The 21,134-nt window shown below is 55.7% G+C and overlaps 1 protein-coding gene across 6 annotated transcripts; it reads right to left on the reverse strand.

The window, feature by feature from the left end:
* Nucleotides 1-17,831: 17,831 nt before the first annotated feature.
* On the reverse strand, nt 17,832-20,883 carry LOC139070729 (spectrin alpha chain, non-erythrocytic 1-like). Of its 6 annotated transcripts, none has more exons than XM_070553468.1 (7): nt 20,593-20,883; nt 19,272-19,394; nt 18,984-19,201; nt 18,795-18,871; nt 18,606-18,710; nt 18,498-18,530; nt 17,833-18,425 (listed from the first exon to the last, which is right to left on the reverse strand). In XM_070553468.1, exons 2-5 carry the CDS (start codon nt 19,279-19,281, stop codon nt 18,704-18,706), a joined length of 312 nt encoding a protein of 103 aa, XP_070409569.1. In that variant the 5' UTR covers nt 19,282-19,394; nt 20,593-20,883; the 3' UTR covers nt 17,833-18,425; nt 18,498-18,530; nt 18,606-18,703. The 6 variants fall into 6 exon arrangements, 4 of the variants coding, with proteins under 4 accessions (XP_070409568.1, XP_070409569.1, XP_070409571.1 ...); XM_070553471.1 differs by having other exon boundaries at nt 17,834-18,425; nt 18,795-18,899; XM_070553467.1 differs by having other exon boundaries at nt 17,832-18,530.
* Nucleotides 20,884-21,134: the final 251 nt, after the last annotated feature.

Consider the following 21,134-nt stretch of genomic DNA (forward strand, 5'->3'; position numbering starts at 1 on the left):
GTCAACAATGGTTCTTACTGAGAGCCTCCAGGAGAGAGGCCCAAGCAAGACGCGCCCCGAGGAGTGTCTTGCCAAATGTCAACACTGGGTCTGACTGAGCGCCTCAGGGAGAGAGGTCCAAGCAAGACGCGCCCCGAGGAGCGTCTTGCCACATGTCAACACTGGGTCTGACTGAGTGCCTCCATGAGAGAAGCCCCAGCAAGACGCGCCCCGAGGAGCGTCTTGCCACATGTCACTACTCGGTCTGTTTGAGCGCCTCCAGGAGAGAGGCCCAAGCAAGTCGTGCCCCGAGGAGCGTCTTGCCACATGTCAACAATGGGTCTGACTGAGGGCCTCCATGAGAGAAGCCCAAGCAAGACACGCCCCGAGGAGAGTCTTTCCACATGTCAACACTCGGTCTGACAGAGGGCCTCCAGGAGAGAGGCCCAAGCAAGACGCGCCCCGAGGAGTGTCTTGCCACATGTCACCACTGGGTCTGACTGAGCCTCTCCAGAAGAGAGGCCCAAGCAAGACGCGCCCCGAGGAGCGTCTTGTCACATGTCAACACTGGGTCTTTCTGAGCGCCTCCAGGAGAGAAGCCCAAGCGAGACGCGCCCCGAGGAGCGTATTTCCACATGTCAGAACTCGGTCTGACTGAGCGCCTCCAGGAGAGAGGCCCAAGCAAGACGCGCCCCGAGGAGCGTCTTGCCACATGTCAACAATGGGTTTGACTGAGGGCCTCCAGGAGAGAAGCCTAAGCAACACGCGCCCCGAGGAGCGTCTTGCCACATGTCAACAATGGGTCTGACTGAGGGCCTCCAGGAGAGAAGCCCAAGCAAGACGCGCCCCGAGGAGCGTCTTGACACATGTCAACACTGGGTCTGACAGAGGGCCTCCAGGAGAGAGGCCCAAGCAAGATGCGCCCCGAGGAGTGTCTTGCCACATGTCACCACTTGGTCTGACTGAGCGCCTCCAGGAGAGAGGCCCAAGCAACACGCGCCCCGAGGAGCGTCAGGCCACATGTCACTACTCAGTCTGACTGAGCGCCTCCAGGAGAGAGGCCCAAGCAAGACGCGCCCTGAGGAGCGTCTTGCCACATGTCAACACTGGGTCTGACTGAGCGCCTCCAGGAGAGAGGCCCAAGCAAGACACGCCCCGAGGAGCGTCTTGACACATGTCAACACTGGGTCTGACTGAGGGCCTCCATTAGAGAAGCCCAAGCAAGAAGGGCCCCGAGGAGAGTCTTGCCACATGTCAACACTGGGTCTGACAGAGGGCATCCAGGAGAGAGGCCCAAGCAATACGCGCCCAGAGGAGCGTCTTGCCACATGTCAATAATGGGTCTGACTGAGGGCCTCCAGGAGAGAAGCCCAAGCATGACGCACCCCGAGGAGCTTCTTGCTACATGTCAGCACTCGGTCTGACTGAGCGCCTCCAGGAGAGAGGCCAAAGCAAGACGCGCCCCGAGGAGCGTCTTGACACATGTCAACACTGGGTCTGACAGAGGGCCTCCATGAGAGAGGCCCAAGCAAGACGCGCCCCGAGGAGTGTCTTGCCACATGTCAACACTGTGTCTGACTGAGGGCCTCCATGAGAGAAGCCCAAGCAAGACACGCCCCGAGGAGAGTCTTGCCACATGTCAACACTCGGTCTGACAGAGGGCCTCCAGGAGAGAGGCCCAAGCAAGACGCGCCCCGAGGAGTGTCTTGCCACATGTCACCACTGGGTCTGACTGAGCCTCTGCAGGAGAGAGGCCCAAGCAAGACGCGCCCCGAGGAGCGTCTTGTCACATGTCAACACTGGGTCTTTCTGAGCGCCTCCAGGAGAGAAGCCAAGCGAGACGCGCCCCGAGGAGCGTCTTTCCACATGTCAACAATGGGTCTTACTGAGGGCCTCCAGGAGAGAAGCCCAAGCAAGACGCTCCCCGAGGAGCTTCTTTTCACATGTCAGCACTGGGTCTGACTGAGCGCCTCCAGGAGAGAGGCCCAAGCAAGACGCGCCCCGAGGAGCGTCTTGCCACATGTCACTACTCGGTCTGACTGAGGGCCTCCAGGAGAGAGGTCCAAGCAACACGCGCCCCGAGGAGCGTCTTGCCACATGTCAACACTGGGTCTGACTGAGTGCCTCCATGAGAGAAACCCCAGCAAGACATGCCCCGAGGAGCGTCTTGCCACATGTCAACAATGGGTCTGACTGAGGGCCTCCAGGAGAGAACCCCAAGCAAGAAGCGCCCCGAGGAGCGTCTTGCCACATGTCAACACTGGGTCTGACTGAGCGCCTCCAGGAGAGAGGCCCAAGCAAGATACGCCCCGAGGAGCGTCTTGACACATGTCAACACTGGGTCTGACTGAGGGCCTCCATTAGAGAAGCCCAAGCAAGAAGGGGCCCGAGGAGAGTCTTGCCACATGTCAACACTGGGTCTGACAGAGGGCATCCAGGAGAGAGGCCCAAGCAATACGCGCCCAGAGGAGCGTCTTGCCACATGTCAATAATGGGTCTGACTGAGGGCCTCCAGGAGAGAAGCCCAAGCATGACGCACCCCAAGGAGCTTCTTGCTACATGTCAGCACTCGGTCTGACTGAGCGCCTCCAGGAGAGAGGCCAAAGCAAGACGCGCCCCGAGGAGCGTCTTGACACATGTCAACACTGGGTCTGACAGAGGGCCTCCATGAGAGAGGCCCAAGCAAGACGCGCCCCGAGGAGTGTCTTGCCACATGTCAACACTGTGTCTGACTGAGCGCCTCCAGGAGAGAGGCCCAAGAAAGACGCGCCCCGAGGAGCGTCTTGCCACATGTCACTACTCGGTCTGACTGAGCGCCTCCAGGAGGGAGGTCCAAGCAAGACACGCCCTGAGGAACGTCTTGCCACATGTCACTACTCGGTCTGACTGAGCGCCTCCAGGAGAGAGGCCCAAGTAAGATGCGCCCCGAGGAGCGTCTTGCCACGTGTCAACACTGGGTCTGATTGAGGGCCTTCTGGAGAGAGGCCCAAGCAAGACGCGCCCCGAGGAGTGTCTTGCCAAATGTCAACACTGGGTCTGACTGAGCGCCTCAGGGAGAGAGGTCCAAGCAAGACGCGCCCCGAGGAGCGTCTTGCCACATGTCACTACTCGGTCTGACTGAACTTCTCAGTGAGAGAGGTCCAAGCAAGACGCGCCCCGAGGAGCGTCTTGCCACATGTCAACACTGGGTCTGACTGAGTGCCTCCATGAGAGAAGCCCCAGCAAGACGCGCCCCGAGGAGCGTCTTGCCACATGTCACTACTCGGTCTGTTTGAGCGCCTCCAGGAGAGAGGCCCAAGCAAGACGTGCCCCGAGGAGCGTCTTGCCACATGTCAACAATGGGTCTGACTGAGGGCCTCCAGGAGAGAAGCCCAAGCAAGACGCGCCCCGAGGAGCGTCTTGCCACATGTCAGCACTGGGTCAGACTCAGCGCCTCCAGGAGAGAGGCCCAAGCAAGACACGCCCCGAGGAGCGTCTTGACACATGTCAACACTGGGTCTGACTGAGGGCCTCCATGAGAGAAGCCCAAGCAAGACGCGCCCCGAGGAGAGTCATGCCACATGTCAACACTCGGTCTTACAGAGGGCCTCCAGGAGAGAGGCACAAGCAAGACGCGCCCCGAGGAGTGTCTTGCCACATGTCACCACTGGGTCTGACTGAGCGCCTACAGGAGAGAGGCCCAAGCAAGACGCGCCCCGAGGAGCGTCTTGTCACATGTCAACACTGGGTCTTTCTGAGCGCCTCCGGGAGAGAAGCCCAAGCAAGACGCGCCACGAGGAGCGTCTTTCCTCATGTCAGCACTCGGTCTGACTGAGCGCCTCCAGGAGAGAGGCCCAAGCAAGACGCGCCCCGAGGAGCGTCTTGCCACATGTCAACAATGGGTCTGACTGAGCGCCTCCAGGAGAGAGGCCCAAGCAAGACGCGCCCTGAGGAGCGTCTTGCCACGTGTCAACACTGGGTCTGATTGAGGGCCTTCTGGAGAGAGGCCCAAGCAAGACGCGCCCCGAGGAGCGTCTTGCCACATGTCAACAATGGGTCTTACTGAGGGCCTCCAGGAGAGAAGCCCAAGCAAGACGCGCCCCGAGGAGCTTCTTTTCACATGTCAGCACTGGGTCTGACTGAGCGCCTCCAGGAGAGAGGCCCAAGCAAGACGCGCCCCGAGGAGCGTCTTGCCACATGTCACTACTCGGTCTGACTGAGGGCCTCCAGGAGAGAGGTCCAAGCAACACGCGCCCCGAGGAGCGTCTTGCCACATGTCAACACTGGGTCTGACTGAGCGCCTCCAGGAGAGAGGCCCAAGCAAGATACGCCCCGAGGAGCGTCTTGACACATGTCAACACTGGGTTTGACTGAGGGCCTCCATTAGAGAAGCCCAAGCAAGAAGGGCCCCGAGGAGAGTCTTGCCACATGTCAACACTGGGTCTGACAGAGGGCATCCAGGAGAGAGGCCCAAGCAATACGCGCCCAGAGGAGCGTCTTGCCACATGTCAATAATGGGTCTGACTGAGGGCCTCCAGGAGAGAAGCCCAAGCATGACGCACCCCGAGGAGCTTCTTGCTACATGTCAGCACTCGGTCTGACTGAGCGCCTCCAGGAGAGAGGCCAAAGCAAGACGCGCCCCGAGGAGCGTCTTGACATATGTCAACACTGGGTCTGACAGAGGGCCTCCATGAGAGAGGCCCAAGCAAGACGCGCCCCGAGGAGCGTCTTGCCACATGTCAACACTGGGTCTGACTGAGCGCCTCCAGGAGAGAGGCCCAAGCAAGATACGCCCCGAGGAGCGTCTTGACACATGTCAACACTGGGTCTGACTGAGGGCCTCCATTAGAGAAGCCCAAGCAAGAAGGGCCCCGAGGAGAGTCTTGCCACATGTCAACACTGGGTCTGACAGAGGGCATCCAGGAGAGAGGCCCAAGCAATACGCGCCCAGAGGAGCGTCTTGCCACATGTCAATAATGGGTCTGACTGAGGGCCTCCAGGAGAGAAGCCCAAGCATGACGCACCCCGAGGAGCTTCTTGCTACATGTCAGCACTCGGTCTGACTGAGCGCCTCCAGGAGAGAGGCCAAAGCAAGACGCGCCCCGAGGAGCGTCTTGACATATGTCAACACTGGGTCTGACAGAGGGCCTCCATGAGAGAGGCCCAAGCAAGACGCGCCCCGAGGAGTGTCTTGCCACATGTCAACACTGTGTCTGACTGAGGGCCTCCATGAGAGAAGCCCAAGCAAGACACGCCCCGAGGAGAGTCTTGCCACATGTCAACACTCGGTCTGACAGAGGGCCTCCAGGAGAGAGGCCCAAGCAAGACGCGCCCCGAGGAGTGTCTTGCCACATGTCACCACTGGGTCTGACTGAGCCTCTGCAGGAGAGAGGCCCAAGCAAGACGCGCCCCGAGGAGCGTCTTGTCACATGTCAACACTGGGTCTTTCTGAGCGCCTCCAGGAGAGAAGCCAAGCGAGACGCGCCCCGAGGAGCGTCTTTCCACATGTCAACAATGGGTCTTACTGAGGGCCTCCAGGAGAGAAGCCCAAGCAAGACGCTCCCCGAGGAGCTTCTTTTCACATGTCAGCACTGGGTCTGACTGAGCGCCTCCAGGAGAGAGGCCCAAGCAAGACGCGCCCCGAGGAGCGTCTTGCCACATGTCACTACTCGGTCTGACTGAGGGCCTCCAGGAGAGAGGTCCAAGCAACACGCGCCCCGAGGAGCGTCTTGCCACATGTCAACACTGGGTCTGACTGAGTGCCTCCATGAGAGAAACCCCAGCAAGACATGCCCCGAGGAGCGTCTTGCCACATGTCAACAATGGGTCTGACTGAGGGCCTCCAGGAGAGAACCCCAAGCAAGAAGCGCCCCGAGGAGCGTCTTGCCACATGTCAACACTGGGTCTGACTGAGCGCCTCCAGGAGAGAGGCCCAAGCAAGATACGCCCCGAGGAGCGTCTTGACACATGTCAACACTGGGTCTGACTGAGGGCCTCCATTAGAGAAGCCCAAGCAAGAAGGGGCCCGAGGAGAGTCTTGCCACATGTCAACACTGGGTCTGACAGAGGGCATCCAGGAGAGAGGCCCAAGCAATACGCGCCCAGAGGAGCGTCTTGCCACATGTCAATAATGGGTCTGACTGAGGGCCTCCAGGAGAGAAGCCCAAGCATGACGCACCCCAAGGAGCTTCTTGCTACATGTCAGCACTCGGTCTGACTGAGCGCCTCCAGGAGAGAGGCCAAAGCAAGACGCGCCCCGAGGAGCGTCTTGACACATGTCAACACTGGGTCTGACAGAGGGCCTCCATGAGAGAGGCCCAAGCAAGACGCGCCCCGAGGAGTGTCTTGCCACATGTCAACACTGTGTCTGACTGAGCGCCTCCAGGAGAGAGGCCCAAGAAAGACGCGCCCCGAGGAGCGTCTTGCCACATGTCACTACTCGGTCTGACTGAGCGCCTCCAGGAGGGAGGTCCAAGCAAGACACGCCCTGAGGAACGTCTTGCCACATGTCACTACTCGGTCTGACTGAGCGCCTCCAGGAGAGAGGCCCAAGTAAGACGCGCCCCGAGGAGCGTCTTGCCACGTGTCAACACTGGGTCTGATTGAGGGCCTTCTGGAGAGAGGCCCAAGCAAGACGCGCCCCGAGGAGTGTCTTGCCAAATGTCAACACTGGGTCTGACTGAGCGCCTCAGGGAGAGAGGTCCAAGCAAGACGCGCCCCGAGGAGCATCTTGCCACATGTCACTACTCGGTCTGACTGAACTTCTCAGTGAGAGAGGTCCAAGCAAGACGCGCCCCGAGGAGCGTCTTGCCACATGTCAACACTGGGTCTGACTGAGTGCCTCCATGAGAGAAGCCCCAGCAAGACGCGCCCCGAGGAGCGTCTTGCCACATGTCACTACTCGGTCTGTTTGAGCGCCTCCAGGAGAGAGGCCCAAGCAAGACGTGCCCCGAGGAGCGTCTTGCCACATGTCAACAATGGGTCTGACTGAGGGCCTCCAGGAGAGAAGCCCAAGCAAGACGCGCCCCGAGGAGCGTCTTGCCACATGTCAGCACTGGGTCAGACTCAGCGCCTCCAGGAGAGAGGCCCAAGCAAGACACGCCCCGAGGAGCGTCTTGACACATGTCAACACTGGGTCTGACTGAGGGCCTCCATGAGAGAAGCCCAAGCAAGACGCGCCCCGAGGAGAGTCATGCCACATGTCAACACTCGGTCTTACAGAGGGCCTCCAGGAGAGAGGCACAAGCAAGACGCGCCCCGAGGAGTGTCTTGCCACATGTCACCACTGGGTCTGACTGAGCGCCTACAGGAGAGAGGCCCAAGCAAGACGCGCCCCGAGGAGCGTCTTGTCACATGTCAACACTGGGTCTTTCTGAGCGCCTCCGGGAGAGAAGCCCAAGCAAGACGCGCCACGAGGAGCGTCTTTCCTCATGTCAGCACTCGGTCTGACTGAGCGCCTCCAGGAGAGAGGCCCAAGCAAGACGCGCCCCGAGGAGCGTCTTGCCACATGTCAACAATGGGTCTGACTGAGCGCCTCCAGGAGAGAGGCCCAAGCAAGACGCGCCCTGAGGAGCGTCTTGCCACGTGTCAACACTGGGTCTGATTGAGGGCCTTCTGGAGAGAGGCCCAAGCAAGACGCGCCCCGAGGAGCGTCTTGCCACATGTCAACAATGGGTCTTACTGAGGGCCTCCAGGAGAGAAGCCCAAGCAAGACGCGCCCCGAGGAGCTTCTTTTCACATGTCAGCACTGGGTCTGACTGAGCGCCTCCAGGAGAGAGGCCCAAGCAAGACGCGCCCCGAGGAGCGTCTTGCCACATGTCACTACTCGGTCTGACTGAGGGCCTCCAGGAGAGAGGTCCAAGCAACACGCGCCCCGAGGAGCGTCTTGCCACATGTCAACACTGGGTCTGACTGAGCGCCTCCAGGAGAGAGGCCCAAGCAAGATACGCCCCGAGGAGCGTCTTGACACATGTCAACACTGGGTTTGACTGAGGGCCTCCATTAGAGAAGCCCAAGCAAGAAGGGCCCCGAGGAGAGTCTTGCCACATGTCAACACTGGGTCTGACAGAGGGCATCCAGGAGAGAGGCCCAAGCAATACGCGCCCAGAGGAGCGTCTTGCCACATGTCAATAATGGGTCTGACTGAGGGCCTCCAGGAGAGAAGCCCAAGCATGACGCACCCCGAGGAGCTTCTTGCTACATGTCAGCACTCGGTCTGACTGAGCGCCTCCAGGAGAGAGGCCAAAGCAAGACGCGCCCCGAGGAGCGTCTTGACATATGTCAACACTGGGTCTGACAGAGGGCCTCCATGAGAGAGGCCCAAGCAAGACGCGCCCCGAGGAGCGTCTTGCCACATGTCAACACTGGGTCTGACTGAGCGCCTCCAGGAGAGAGGCCCAAGCAAGATACGCCCCGAGGAGCGTCTTGACACATGTCAACACTGGGTCTGACTGAGGGCCTCCATTAGAGAAGCCCAAGCAAGAAGGGCCCCGAGGAGAGTCTTGCCACATGTCAACACTGGGTCTGACAGAGGGCATCCAGGAGAGAGGCCCAAGCAATACGCGCCCAGAGGAGCGTCTTGCCACATGTCAATAATGGGTCTGACTGAGGGCCTCCAGGAGAGAAGCCCAAGCATGACGCACCCCGAGGAGCTTCTTGCTACATGTCAGCACTCGGTCTGACTGAGCGCCTCCAGGAGAGAGGCCAAAGCAAGACGCGCCCCGAGGAGCGTCTTGACATATGTCAACACTGGGTCTGACAGAGGGCCTCCATGAGAGAGGCCCAAGCAAGACGCGCCCCGAGGAGTGTCTTGCCACATGTCAACACTGTGTCTGACTGAGCGCCTCCAGGAGAGAGGCCCAAGAAAGACGCGCCCCGAGGAGCGTCTTGCCACATGTCACTACTCGGTCTGACTGAGCGCCTCCAGGAGGGAGGTCCAAGCAAGACGCGCCCTGAGGAACGTCTTGCCACTTGTCACTACTCGGTCTGACTGAGCGCCTCCAGGAGAGAGGCCCAAGTAAGACGCGCCCCGAGGAGCGTCTTGCCACGTGTCAACACTGGGTCTGATTGAGGGCCTTCTGGAGAGAGGCCCAAGCAAGACGCGCCCCGAGGAGTGTCTTGCCAAATGTCAACACTGGGTCTGACTGAGCGCCTCAGGGAGAGAGGTCCAAGCAAGACGCGCCCCGAGGAGCGTCTTGCCACATGTCACTACTCGGTCTGACTGAGCTTCTCAGTGAGAGAGGTCCAAGCAAGACGCGCCCCGAGGAGCGTCTTGCCACATGTCAACACTGGGTCTGACTGAGTGCCTCCATGAGAGAAGCCCCAGCAAGACGCGCCCCGAGGAGCGTCTTGCCACATGTCACTACTCGGTCTGTTTGAGCGCCTCCAGGAGAGAGGCCCAAGCAAGACGTGCCCCGAGGAGCGTCTTGCCACATGTCAACAATGGGTCTGACTGAGGGCCTCCAGGAGAGAAGCCCAAGCAAGACGCGCCCCGAGGAGCGTCTTGCCACATGTCAGCACTGGGTCAGACTCAGCGCCTCCAGGAGAGAGGCCCAAGCAAGACACGCCCCGAGGAGAGTCTTGCCACATGTCAACACTCGGTCTTACAGAGGGCCTCCAGGAGAGAGGCACAAGCAAGACGCGCCCCGAGGAGTGTCTTGCCACATGTCACCACTGGGTCTGACTGAGCGCCTACAGGAGAGAGGCCCAAGCAAGACGCGCCCCGAGGAGCGTCTTGCCACATGTCAACAATGGGTCTTACTGAGGGCCTCCAGGAGAGAAGCCCAAGCAAGACGCGCCCCGAGGAGCTTCTTTTCACATGTCAGCACTGGGTCTGACTGAGCGCCTCCAGGAGAGAGGCCCAAGCAAGACGCGCCCCGAGGAGCGTCTTGCCACATGTCACTACTCGGTCTGACTGAGGGCCTCCAGGAGAGAGGTCCAAGCAACACGCGCCCCGAGGAGCGTCTTGCCACATGTCAACACTGGGTCTGACTGAGTGCCTCCATGAGAGAAACCCCAGCAAGACATGCCCCGAGGAGCGTCTTGACACATGTCAACACTGGGTCTGACAGAGGGCCTCCATGAGAGAGGCCCAAGCAAGACGCGCCCCGAGGAGTGTCTTGCCACATGTCAACACTGTGTCTGACTGAGCGCCTCCAGGAGAGAGGCCCAAGAAAGACGCGCCCCGAGGAGCGTCTTGCCACATGTCACTACTCGGTCTGACTGAGCGCCTCCAGGAGGGAGGTCCAAGCAAGACGCGCCCTGAGGAACGTCTTGCCACATGTCACTACTCGGTCTGACTGAGCGCCTCCAGGAGAGAGGCCCAAGTAAGACGCGCCCCGAGGAGCGTCTTGCCACGTGTCAACACTGGGTCTGATTGAGGGCCTTCTGGAGAGAGGCCCAAGCAAGACGCGCCCCGAGGAGTGTCTTGCCAAATGTCAACACTGGGTCTGACTGAGCGCCTCAGGGAGAGAGGTCCAAGCAAGACGCGCCCCGAGGAGCGTCTTGCAGCATGTCACTACTCGGTCTGACTGAGCTTCTCAGTGAGAGAGGTCCAAGCAAGACGCGCCCCGAGGAGCGTCTTGCCACATGTCAACACTGGGTCTGACTGAGTGCCTCCATGAGAGAAGCCCCAGCAAGACGCGCCCCGAGGAGCGTCTTGCCACATGTCACTACTCGGTCTGTTTGAGCGCCTCCAGGAGAGAGGCCCAAGCAAGACGTGCCCCGAGGAGCGTCTTGCCACATGTCAACAATGGGTCTGACTGAGGGCCTCCAGGAGAGAAGCCCAAGCAAGACGCGCCCCGAGGAGCGTCTTGCCACATGTCAGCACTGGGTCAGACTCAGCGCCTCCAGGAGAGAGGCCCAAGCAAGACACGCCCCGAGGAGCGTCTTGACACATGTCAACACTGGGTCTGACTGAGGGCCTCCATGAGAGAAGCCCAAGCAAGACGCGCCCCGAGGAGAGTCTTGCCACATGTCAACACTCGGTCTTACAGAGGGCCTCCAGGAGAGAGGCACAAGCAAGACGCGCCCCGAGGAGTGTCTTGCCACATGTCACCACTGGGTCTGACTGAGCGCCTACAGGAGAGAGGCCCAAGCAAGACGCGCCCCGAGGAGCGTCTTGTCACATGTCAACACTGGGTCTTTCTGAGCGCCTCCGGGAGAGAAGCCCAAGCAAGACGTGCCACGAGGAGCGTCTTTCCTCATGTCAGCACTCGGTCTGACTGAGCGCCTCCAGGAGAGAGGCCCAAGCAAGACGCGCCCTGAGGAGCGTCTTGCCACGTGTCAACACTGGGTCTGATTGAGGGCCTTCTGGAGAGAGGCCCAAGCAAGACGCGCCCCGAGGAGCGTCTTGCCACATGTCAACAATGGGTCTTACTGAGGGCCTCCAGGAGAGAAGCCCAAGCAAGACGCGCCCCGAGGAGCTTCTTTTCACATGTCAGCACTGGGTCTGACTGAGCGCCTCCAGGAGAGAGGCCCAAGCAAGACGCGCCCCGAGGAGCGTCTTGCCACATGTCACTACTCGGTCTGACTGAGGGCCTCCAGGAGAGAGGTCCAAGCAACACGCGCCCCGAGGAGCGTCTTGCAACATGTCAACACTGGGTCTGACTGAGCGCCTCCAGGAGAGAGGCCCAAGCAAGATACGCCCCGAGGAGCGTCTTGACACATGTCAACACTGGGTCTGACTGAGGGCCTCCATTAGAGAAGCCCAAGCAAGAAGGGCCCCGAGGAGAGTCTTGCCACATGTCAACACTGGGTCTGACAGAGGGCATCCAGGAGAGAGGCCCAAGCAATACGCGCCCAGAGGAGCGTCTTGCCACATGTCAATAATGGGTCTGACTGAGGGCCTCCAGGAGAGAAGCCCAAGCATGACGCACCCCGAGGAGCTTCTTACTACATGTCAGCACTCGGTCTGACTGAGCGCCTCCAGGAGAGAGGCCAAAGCAAGATGCGCCCCGAGGAGCGTCTTGACATATGTCAACACTGGGTCTGACAGAGGGCCTCCATGAGAGAGGCCCAAGCAAGACGCGCCCCGAGGAGCGTCTTGCCACATGTCAACACTGGGTCTGACTGAGTGCCTCCATGAGAGAAGCCCCAGCAAGATGCACCCCGAGGAGCTTCTTGCCACATGTCACTACTCGGTCTGACTGAGCGCCTCCAGGAGAGAGGCCCAAGCAAGACATGCCCCGAGGAGCGTCTTGCCACATGTCAACAATGGGTCTGACTGAGGGCCTCCAGGAGAGAAGCCCAAGCAAGAAGCGCCCCGAGGAGCGTCTTGCCACATGTCAACACTGGGTCTGACTGAGCGCCTCCAGGAGAGAGGCCCAAGCAAGATACGCCCCGAGGAGCGTCTTGACACATGTCAACACTGGGTCTGACTGAGGGCCTCCATTAGAGAAGCCCAAGCAAGAAGGGCCCCGAGGAGAGTCTTGCCACATGTCAACACTGGGTCTGACAGAGGGCATCCAGGAGAGAGGCCCAAGCAATACGCGCCCAGAGGAGCGTCTTGCCACATGTCAATAATGGGTCTGACTGAGGGCCTCCAGGAGAGAAGCCCAAGCATGACGCACCCCGAGGAGCTTCTTGCTACATGTCAGCACTCGGTCTGACTGAGCGCCTCCAGGAGAGAGGCCAAAGCAAGACGCGCCCCGAGGAGCGTCTTGACATATGTCAACACTGGGTCTGACAGAGGGCCTCCATGAGAGAGGCCCAAGCAAGACGCGCCCCGAGGAGTGTCTTGCCACATGTCAACACTGTGTCTGACTGAGCGCCTCCAGGAGAGAGGCCCAAGAAAGACGCGCCCCGAGGAGCGTCTTGCCACATGTCACTACTCGGTCTGACTGAGCGCCTCCAGGAGGGAGGTCCAAGCAAGACGCGCCCTGAGGAACGTCTTGCCACTTGTCACTACTCGGTCTGACTGAGCGCCTCCAGGAGAGAGGCCCAAGTAAGACGCGCCCCGAGGAGCGTCTTGCCACGTGTCAACACTGGGTCTGATTGAGGGCCTTCTGGAGAGAGGCCCAAGCAAGACGCGCCCCGAGGAGTGTCTTGCCAAATGTCAACACTGGGTCTGACTGAGCGCCTCAGTGAGAGAGGTCCAAGCAAGACGCGCCCCGAGGAGCGTCTTGCCACATGTCAACACTGGGTCTGACTGAGTGCCTCCATGAGAGAAGCCCCAGCAAGACGCGCCCCGAGGAGCGTCTTGCCACATGTCACTACTCGGTCTGTTTGAGCGCCTCCAGGAGAGAGGCCCCAGCAAGACGCGCCCCGAGGAGCGTCTTGCCACATGTCAGCACTGGGTCTGACTGAGCGCCTCCAGGAGAGAGGCCCAAGCAAGACGCGCCCCGAGGAGCGTCTTGCCTTATGTCAGCACTCGGTCTGACTGAGCGCCTCCAGGAGAGAGGCCCAAGCAAGACGCGCCCCTAGGAGCGTCTTGCCACATGTCAACAATGGGTCTGACTGAGGGCCTCCAGGAGAGAGGCCCAAGCAAGATGCGCCCGCAGGAGCGTCGTGCCACATGTCAACACTGGGTCTGACTGAGCGCCTCAGGGAGAGAGGTCCAAGCAAGACGCGCCCCGAGGAGCTTCTTGCCACATGTCACTACTCGGTCTGACTGAGCGCCTCAGTGAGAAAGGTCCAAGCAAGACGCGCCCCGAGGAGCGTCTTGCCACATGTCAACACTGGGTCTGACTGAGTGCCTCCATGAGAGAAGCCCCAGCAAGACGCGCCCCGAGGAGCGTCTTGCCACATGTCACTACTCGGTCTGTTTGAGCGCCTCCAGGAGAGAGGCCCAAGCAAGACGTGCCCCGAGGAGCGTCTTGCCACATGTCAACAATGGGTCTGACTGAGGGCCTCCAGGAGAGAAGCCCAAGCAAGACGCGCCCCGAGGAGCGTCTTGCCACATGTCAGCACTGGGTCAGACTGAGCGCCTCCAGGAGAGAGGCCCAAGCAAGACGCGCCCCGAGGAGCGTCTTGTCACATGTCAACACTGGGTCTGACTGAGCGCCTCCAGGAGAGAGGCCCAAGCAAGCCGCGCCCCGAGGAGCGTCAGGCCACATGTCACTACTCAGTCTGACTGAGCGCCTCCAGGAGAGAGGCCCCAGCAAGACGCGCCCCGAGGAGCGTCTTGCCACATGTCAGCACTGGGTCTGACTGAGCGCCTCCAGGAGAGAGGCCCAAGCAAGACGCGCCCCGAGGAGCGTCTTGCCTTATGTCAGCACTCGGTCTGACTGAGCGCCTCCAGGAGAGAGGCCCAAGCAAGACGCGCCCCTAGGAGCGTCTTGCCACATGTCAACAATGGGTCTGACTGAGGGCCTCCAGGAGAGAGGCCCAAGCAAGATGCGCCCGCAGGAGCGTCGTGCCACATGTCAACCATAGACTGTACATATACTGGACAAACGGATTCCATTGGCTTCAATAACACGTTTGTTGTCTATAATGGGAGGTGGCCACCACCGCCATTTTGACCGTGTCACAGGTTCCGTCCAGCCCAGACAATTCCATAAAAGGGAAGAGAGGAGGCGCTGAGGGTGTGGCTGTAAGGCTGGGCTCGAGTGACGACACCCAGGCGAACTAGCTACGAGCTAACCTGAAGCTAACCCTGGCTAACCCAAAGCTAAAGCGGAGGTGGGAGCCGAGCTAACGGATGTAGCCACCTAGCTTCAACCCAACCGGAGCTAACTGGAACACCCATCAACCTGAACCTTACACGGAGTTTAGGTGGAGGTTTTCTGCGCCTGTTCGTGAGAAGTACCTGTATTAAAAAAGTTTTAAATCGGTAAGTTTATAATTTATTTCCGTAATGAAAACATTTTGCTTTGAGCAAGTTTTCAGTACAGTTTTTTTCGGCGCTATCACTCCTGAGTCGCACCAGCCATTAAATGTATCATGAATAAGAGAAAATATATTTAAGTCGTATTTTGGGGGGACATTTTATTATCTTTCTTACAAAATCTGAGACCAAGCGTTTCACATTGCAACACAAGCACCGGTAACCATAACAGAATGAACAACAGCCAGCAGAGGAGAGGATGGCGGTGTTTCAAACCCTCCCGGCCGGCGAGGAGAGCTCATTCCTGGGCTGGAGCCGGCCCTCAGCACCCCGCCACAGGCTCTAACAGATGCTGGCGGTGTTTGAAACCCTTCCAGCGGGACAGGGGAACTCATTCTTGTGTGGGTCGGAGTCGGCCCGCAGCAGCGTGGTGTAGCCTACATATTTTGTTATATAAGTCGCTCCGGAGTATAAGTAGCAGGACCTGCCAGAAAATGTAAAAAAGTGCGAGTTATAGTCCGGAAAATATGGCAGTTATTAGTATTCGAGCTAAATTAGCAGCGTAAATACATTTCATATATTTCCAAAATGTTATACTTGTTTGTATCTTGTACAGCCAACTAGTCTTTATTCTGGACTCAGTACAATTTACCAAAAGTAAAGAGACATTCTACAGATGAAGTAAGCACAAGATAACTTGCTGGAAGACACGGAATTATCATCAGAACCAGAACAAGAGAGCCTGATAACAGTCGTGAAAATAACAGTTAAAAAGTATGTATGTATAATAGAAATAAAAATATATTAGAATTAGTGTAACTCACTGTGATCCAAACAATAAATCAGCCATAGCTGATTAGTAAATATGACATGAGGTCTGGGAGTTTTTAATTTTCATTTTTATTTTTTTGTTAGATCTGTTTAAATGTCACCATGGCAGCCTGTGTATCTCCAACATCAGCAAGTGTAAGTTTCACATACCTGTCTCACCACTTCATGTATGGTTTTGTACTTTAAACAATTATGACAAACCTGTTATTTTTTCTCCATAGCCATTTGGATCATTGGAGACAGCTGAGTGAGGCGTGGTGCCCAGAGAGCTGCAGAGACAACCTTGGCCTCCCTGACGTCTGTGTCTCCTGGTTCGGTTGGGGTGGACCATCGACATACATAATTGTGCCGACACTTTGCGCCCTGTTTTATAAAATGTAGTGTTAAAAATAAATGTTTTTGCTCAATTACTGGAATTTCTTTGGTTAAGACAAAAGTGAGGAATAATCATTTACAAGTTATTTGTACAACAGGCCCATTTTAAATCCCAACAGTTTCTTAGCAGACAATAGAAATGTGTTCTTTACTAACTTTACTTGGTTTAAAACTCTTACTAAAATAGTGCCGTATTGCAAAACCCAATCATACTTGTTATGTATACATTAGCTTTGTAGATATTTTTTACAGATATATATTTGTGTGCAACAAATCCAAACTTAAATAGTTTGTCATTCTTTATTGAAAAACAACTAAATACAGTTATACAGAAGTGTGGGAAAATGATAATGTGAAAGTATTGCTATTTAAATGTAATCCTATTTATCTTTAAAAAGAAAAACTCTAAAAATGTCCTGTACAGCATCATGACAGAAGAATGGTGGTCGGTCTGTCAGAATGTGCTGAACAGATTTGCTCTTTGAAGAGGAGTGTCATGTTTGGAGGAAGGTACTTAGCCCAAGACATGCAGAATACAACACTGACCAAAAACTGATGGAAAAAATGATTTATTTATAAGGAGGAACTTAAGGTGCACAGATAAGTCTGTGGTTGGAACTGCAACAACAGCTCAGCATCTGGAGGAGGGAGAACACAGGTGAGCTTAGGTTCTGGTTTCAAAATCCATTGTAGGCAGGCAGAGGTGTTCAGCAGACTTACTGTGGTGGGTGTATGTGTTGGCTGGAGGAGGGAGAGGTAGAGAGCCGGGGGAAGCGCAGGAGAGGGAGCAGAGGTGGAGAGAAGCGGGGCGTCCTGGTGGATGGGGCAACGGGTGAGATGAGAGGTGGGTTATGGAGGGTGGTGATAAGGTCCGTGTGTTGAATATCCAAATCCTGGAGTAGAGGTCAGTATCCAATGAGGTCGACAGGAATCCTGAAGAATGGTAAATCCAATATAAGAGCAAAAACACTACGAAATAACATTAATCCTAGGAACACTAGAGGTAACACGAGTGGCTGGTTACTACCAAAACTGAGGCAATCTTCTGGCGTCAAATTTTGTCCTCCATCCACCTTAAATAGGAAAGCACCCCGCTGATTGCTGATCAGGAACGGCTGGGGTGGAGTCACCAGAACCATGAAGAACGTGTCTCCAGAGACAACTCGGGTCCTGGTACCGATCAGGAAAGCGGACCTTATCACCCAGAGCTGCCAGGTCACGCTCAAAGCCTTCATGTTCACGCTGCAGAGCCTGAACGCTGGCCAGGTGGTGGCCGTAGTTGTCTGTGTTCAGGGCCTGGTTCTTCTCCTCGATCCACTCTTTGGTCTCATCAGCGTCTCTGAGAAGACATCAGAACTCCGTCTGAGTGTGGGTCCAAACTACTGACCCGTAAGCGGCGCATAAGTGTGCGGGGTACCTGTGGAAGCGCTACACCTCATGGGCGCTGCCCAGCATGTTGCAGCGAGCGCCAGCGGTTGTTCAGCTCCTGGAGAGAAACCAAACCCAGTGAGATGGAGGTGGACGCCGGACGAGGAAACCTGGAGACGGATCGCTCAGACAGGAAGGGAAGAGCTTCCTCTTACCTTGATGGAATTAAAGTTAGCCGTCGTCTGAACGCCCAACCGTACGGTCTGAGGTCAAAGGTCACAGGAAACACACACCAGTCAGCAGTCATACAGATGCATAAAGATAACTGTAGCCATGGCAACCAGCTGACATGTCCCCACTTTCACCAGCACCTGGTGCCTGCCGGGTCACCTGAATTCCTGTGTGATTTCAGCACGGTCGGCCGTGACTACGGCCATCAGAGGTGACCTCTGATCAGCTGAATGAACTCACCTTCTAGGGTGACGCCGTGTTACCCCGGGTTTCCACGGGAGCCGTAAGCAGCACGTTACTGCAGCAGCACGTCTTGCTCGCGTAAACTGCTGCTTGGCCCTTCCCACGAGACGCGAAGCAGCAGGGGAGCAGCTGTCACCGACCGAGCACGAAGTCACTCGAGTGACTTCGTCAGTAAACACAACAACAAGCAGGAGAAAATTACAACATGGTTTGTGTTTTATGTTCTGTCCGTTTTATAATCGCCAATACGGACCTGAAAAACAAAGGAGACCGCTAGCTAGGTGATAACTTCTCACGGGGCCGCTCAGTTAGTAACCTTTTTTAAAAGTAAAGCAACCGGAAGGCAGTACGTTCTTTATTCTGAAAATCTCGGTAGCTTCTCTCAATTTCCGCGTCCGATTTCCTGTCTTTCCTTCCCCAAAAATGTCGAACTTGACCCGTTTCAGAGGCGTCGCGCGTAGAAAATAGAACCGGCGCGTAAGGGCCGCGACATGCTGCTGCTCCTGAGACGTGGCCGACTCGCGCTGCTGACGGCTCCGGTGGAAAAGGTTCTGTTGACCACAGCGGTTCCTATCAGCAGCTATGACGTGCTGCTGCAGTAACGTGCTGCTGACGACTCCTGTGGAAAGCCGGGGTTAGAGACGGCTTCATCCTGTAAACAAACAAATGAGTGGTAACAAAAACACCACGTCTGGTTCTGGTGGAGGCGGAGGACAACACGCACCTTTCCAGGAGCAGAACCCAGATGTTCTTGTTGCTACAAACAGAGACGAGCAGAGTTAACAAACCAGGAAGTGAGAGGGACCAGCTGCTGCAGACAGGTGACGCTCACCTGAGCCTGAACCATAGGAGCCTCCTCAGCCATCAGACCTTCTGACTCCAGTTCAGATGCCACCTTGTTGATGTCCCTCAGGCGGGACTCGTTGGCCTTCAGGTCCTGCAGGACAAAAGCACCTGCTGATTATCACCTGAGCTGATCTGACAGCTGCTGCTGGAAGACGGAGAGGAGGAAAAGTCCGACCTTCTGGAAGTCGTCAAACTTCTTCTGCAAGACCTCGACCTGCTCCAGGTCCGACCCGTCTCTCCATCCTCATTCAGCTAAAGACGCGAGTTCAAGTAAAACAACCTAAAGTCACACAAACACAAAGCAGGTGTGGAGATGTTCGCTCTGAGCTGGAGGTCGTTCCTCGGCTGTGAAGGGCATACGAACCTTGTTGGTGCTGTTGAGCAGCGTGAGGATGTCGCCCTTCTTCATGGTGACCTCTCCAGGACTCTTCTCCTGGTAGTCGTACAGAGCCAGAACCAGCTCCTTCCCGGTCTCATCGTCAGTTGGAGCCACTTGTTGCTGTTGGGTTAACAGGTCTGGTGTTAGAACGTGGAGGATAAGAATGTTCTGACGGGCCGAAGGTTCTGAACCAGCGAAGTGACCTGGACCCAAACAAAGTGAGCCAGAACCTGCAGACACCTCAGAAACATGTCAGGACCAGACCTGCTCTACCTTCCTCCATTATGGTCTCTCCTTTCTGGGTGACAGCCTTGATGCGAGGTTCATGACCTGTGATCTCAGCCTGCAGAGCCTGGTGCTTCTTCAGCAGGTTCTGGACACCAATCAGGTCCTTCCCTGAGGACACATGTTAGAGTTCAGCATTATGCAGTAGACAGACCAGTTTAACCTAGGGGTTTCTTTCTTCTACAATCTGCTCTTTAACTGTATTATTTCCTGCTATTTCAGCTGTTAACTTTATTTTTTCTGTAAGTGTTTTTCTCCCCAGAAGAAGCTACAACGATGTTCTGCTGAGCTGTGGTGGCCTCATGGAGGGGGCCATCGTCTAGCACACTGCTGCTAACCACTTAATCATTCTCCCTCTCCTGATAATAACATTTTACTTTCTTTGATGTTGGATGTGCTACTACTAGTTTACCCGTTTAATTATAGATTCACTAGGATAAATACAATAAAGTTTATCTCTCGCCAAATAGAATATTTACTAAGAAATCACAATGTAACGTGTGTGTGTGTGTGTGTGTAAAAGCCATGCGTAGTGTTTATTTATAAAGCATATGTTGTTGGATTTTATCCAGAATCAAGACTTTGAAAATATATAGTTTAATTACAGTTTGATTTATTTGACATCTGTATAATGTTTATTATTTTGTTTTTTCCCCCTAAATACCTAACGTTTTAGTTAACATGAATATTAGTCATTCATCACAATACATGAAGTTACACATTTTAAATTTTAATAGGGGAAGACTGCAGGAGGGAGCAGTAAAATACAGGGGGTCCCCTGCAAAAACTAAATTTATGAGTCTGATGAAACTTGCTGGTATTCCCGCTGCTTCTTCGGTAAACAGCGCCAACAAAAACAAAGAAACTTGGGATCTTGTCGGCGTGGCAGTGGGATTTAAGGGAAACGCTGTATGCCCTATAGACTTCTCAACGAGCTGCAGTATTTCTCCGGTCAGATCTGTCTCCGAGTTCCACGAGCGGTCAGCCCGCAGCAGCGAGGCGCCGCATCGATCAGCCTGCCCGGCCTGACCGCTGGGGATTACCGGATGAAAGAATAGAGCACAGAAGTGTCCCCCCAAGCGGCGCGCCCCGTCATATTTAAACCCATTTTTATCTTAAATGCACTGGGTTTTACCCTATTACCCATTTAAATATGCCCTATTAATTATTTTACCGTATTTTACATTTAAATTTCATGGTTAAACAGTACATGCTGCATGTTAAACTGATAGTTAGCTAGCTACTTCGGTAAACTCAGCTAGTTTAAAGGCAGCAGTGACATAAAATACAAATATAGATTTTAACTTACCGAAAAAAATGAAGTGGAGACTCCTTGGACGCTCTATTAGTGCAATTAATACCACAGCAAGTCATTTTGTCCAACAATTGCACCAATATTATCCAAAACAGAATTCACAAGCACAGAGACTCAAAATCCCGACACAGTTTCCAGGAGAGACCGAGGCTGTACTGAGGCCTTTCCACGGAGCTAGCTCTGTGGTCACGTGGGTCTGAGGCGGCGGTCACGTGTGTCGGATGCTCATTAATTATACAGAATTTTAGGCTTTCAATACACTTAAACAGAAGAGTGAGAAAAAAATTCACCCCCCTCAGAGTTGTCATGAGTATAAACTAGATAATTTAGACAAACAAACATTTTTTGAACCAGGCTGTAAACATGTTTATTTCTGCTGTGAAAATGGCATTTTTAACATGGGAGTCAATGAGGATTTGCTCGCTTCTGGTACCAGCCCCCAGCGGATGAGGGTGGAACTGCAATTTTTCTTACTTCCGGGTTGGGACCATTTTCTGAGCGGCATTGTGGGGGCTTGATGTCAACACTGGGTCTGA

Source organism: Nothobranchius furzeri, chromosome 7 (genome assembly GCF_043380555.1).
Source record: "Nothobranchius furzeri strain GRZ-AD chromosome 7, NfurGRZ-RIMD1, whole genome shotgun sequence".
Classification (NCBI taxonomy): domain Eukaryota; kingdom Metazoa; phylum Chordata; class Actinopteri; order Cyprinodontiformes; family Nothobranchiidae; genus Nothobranchius; species Nothobranchius furzeri.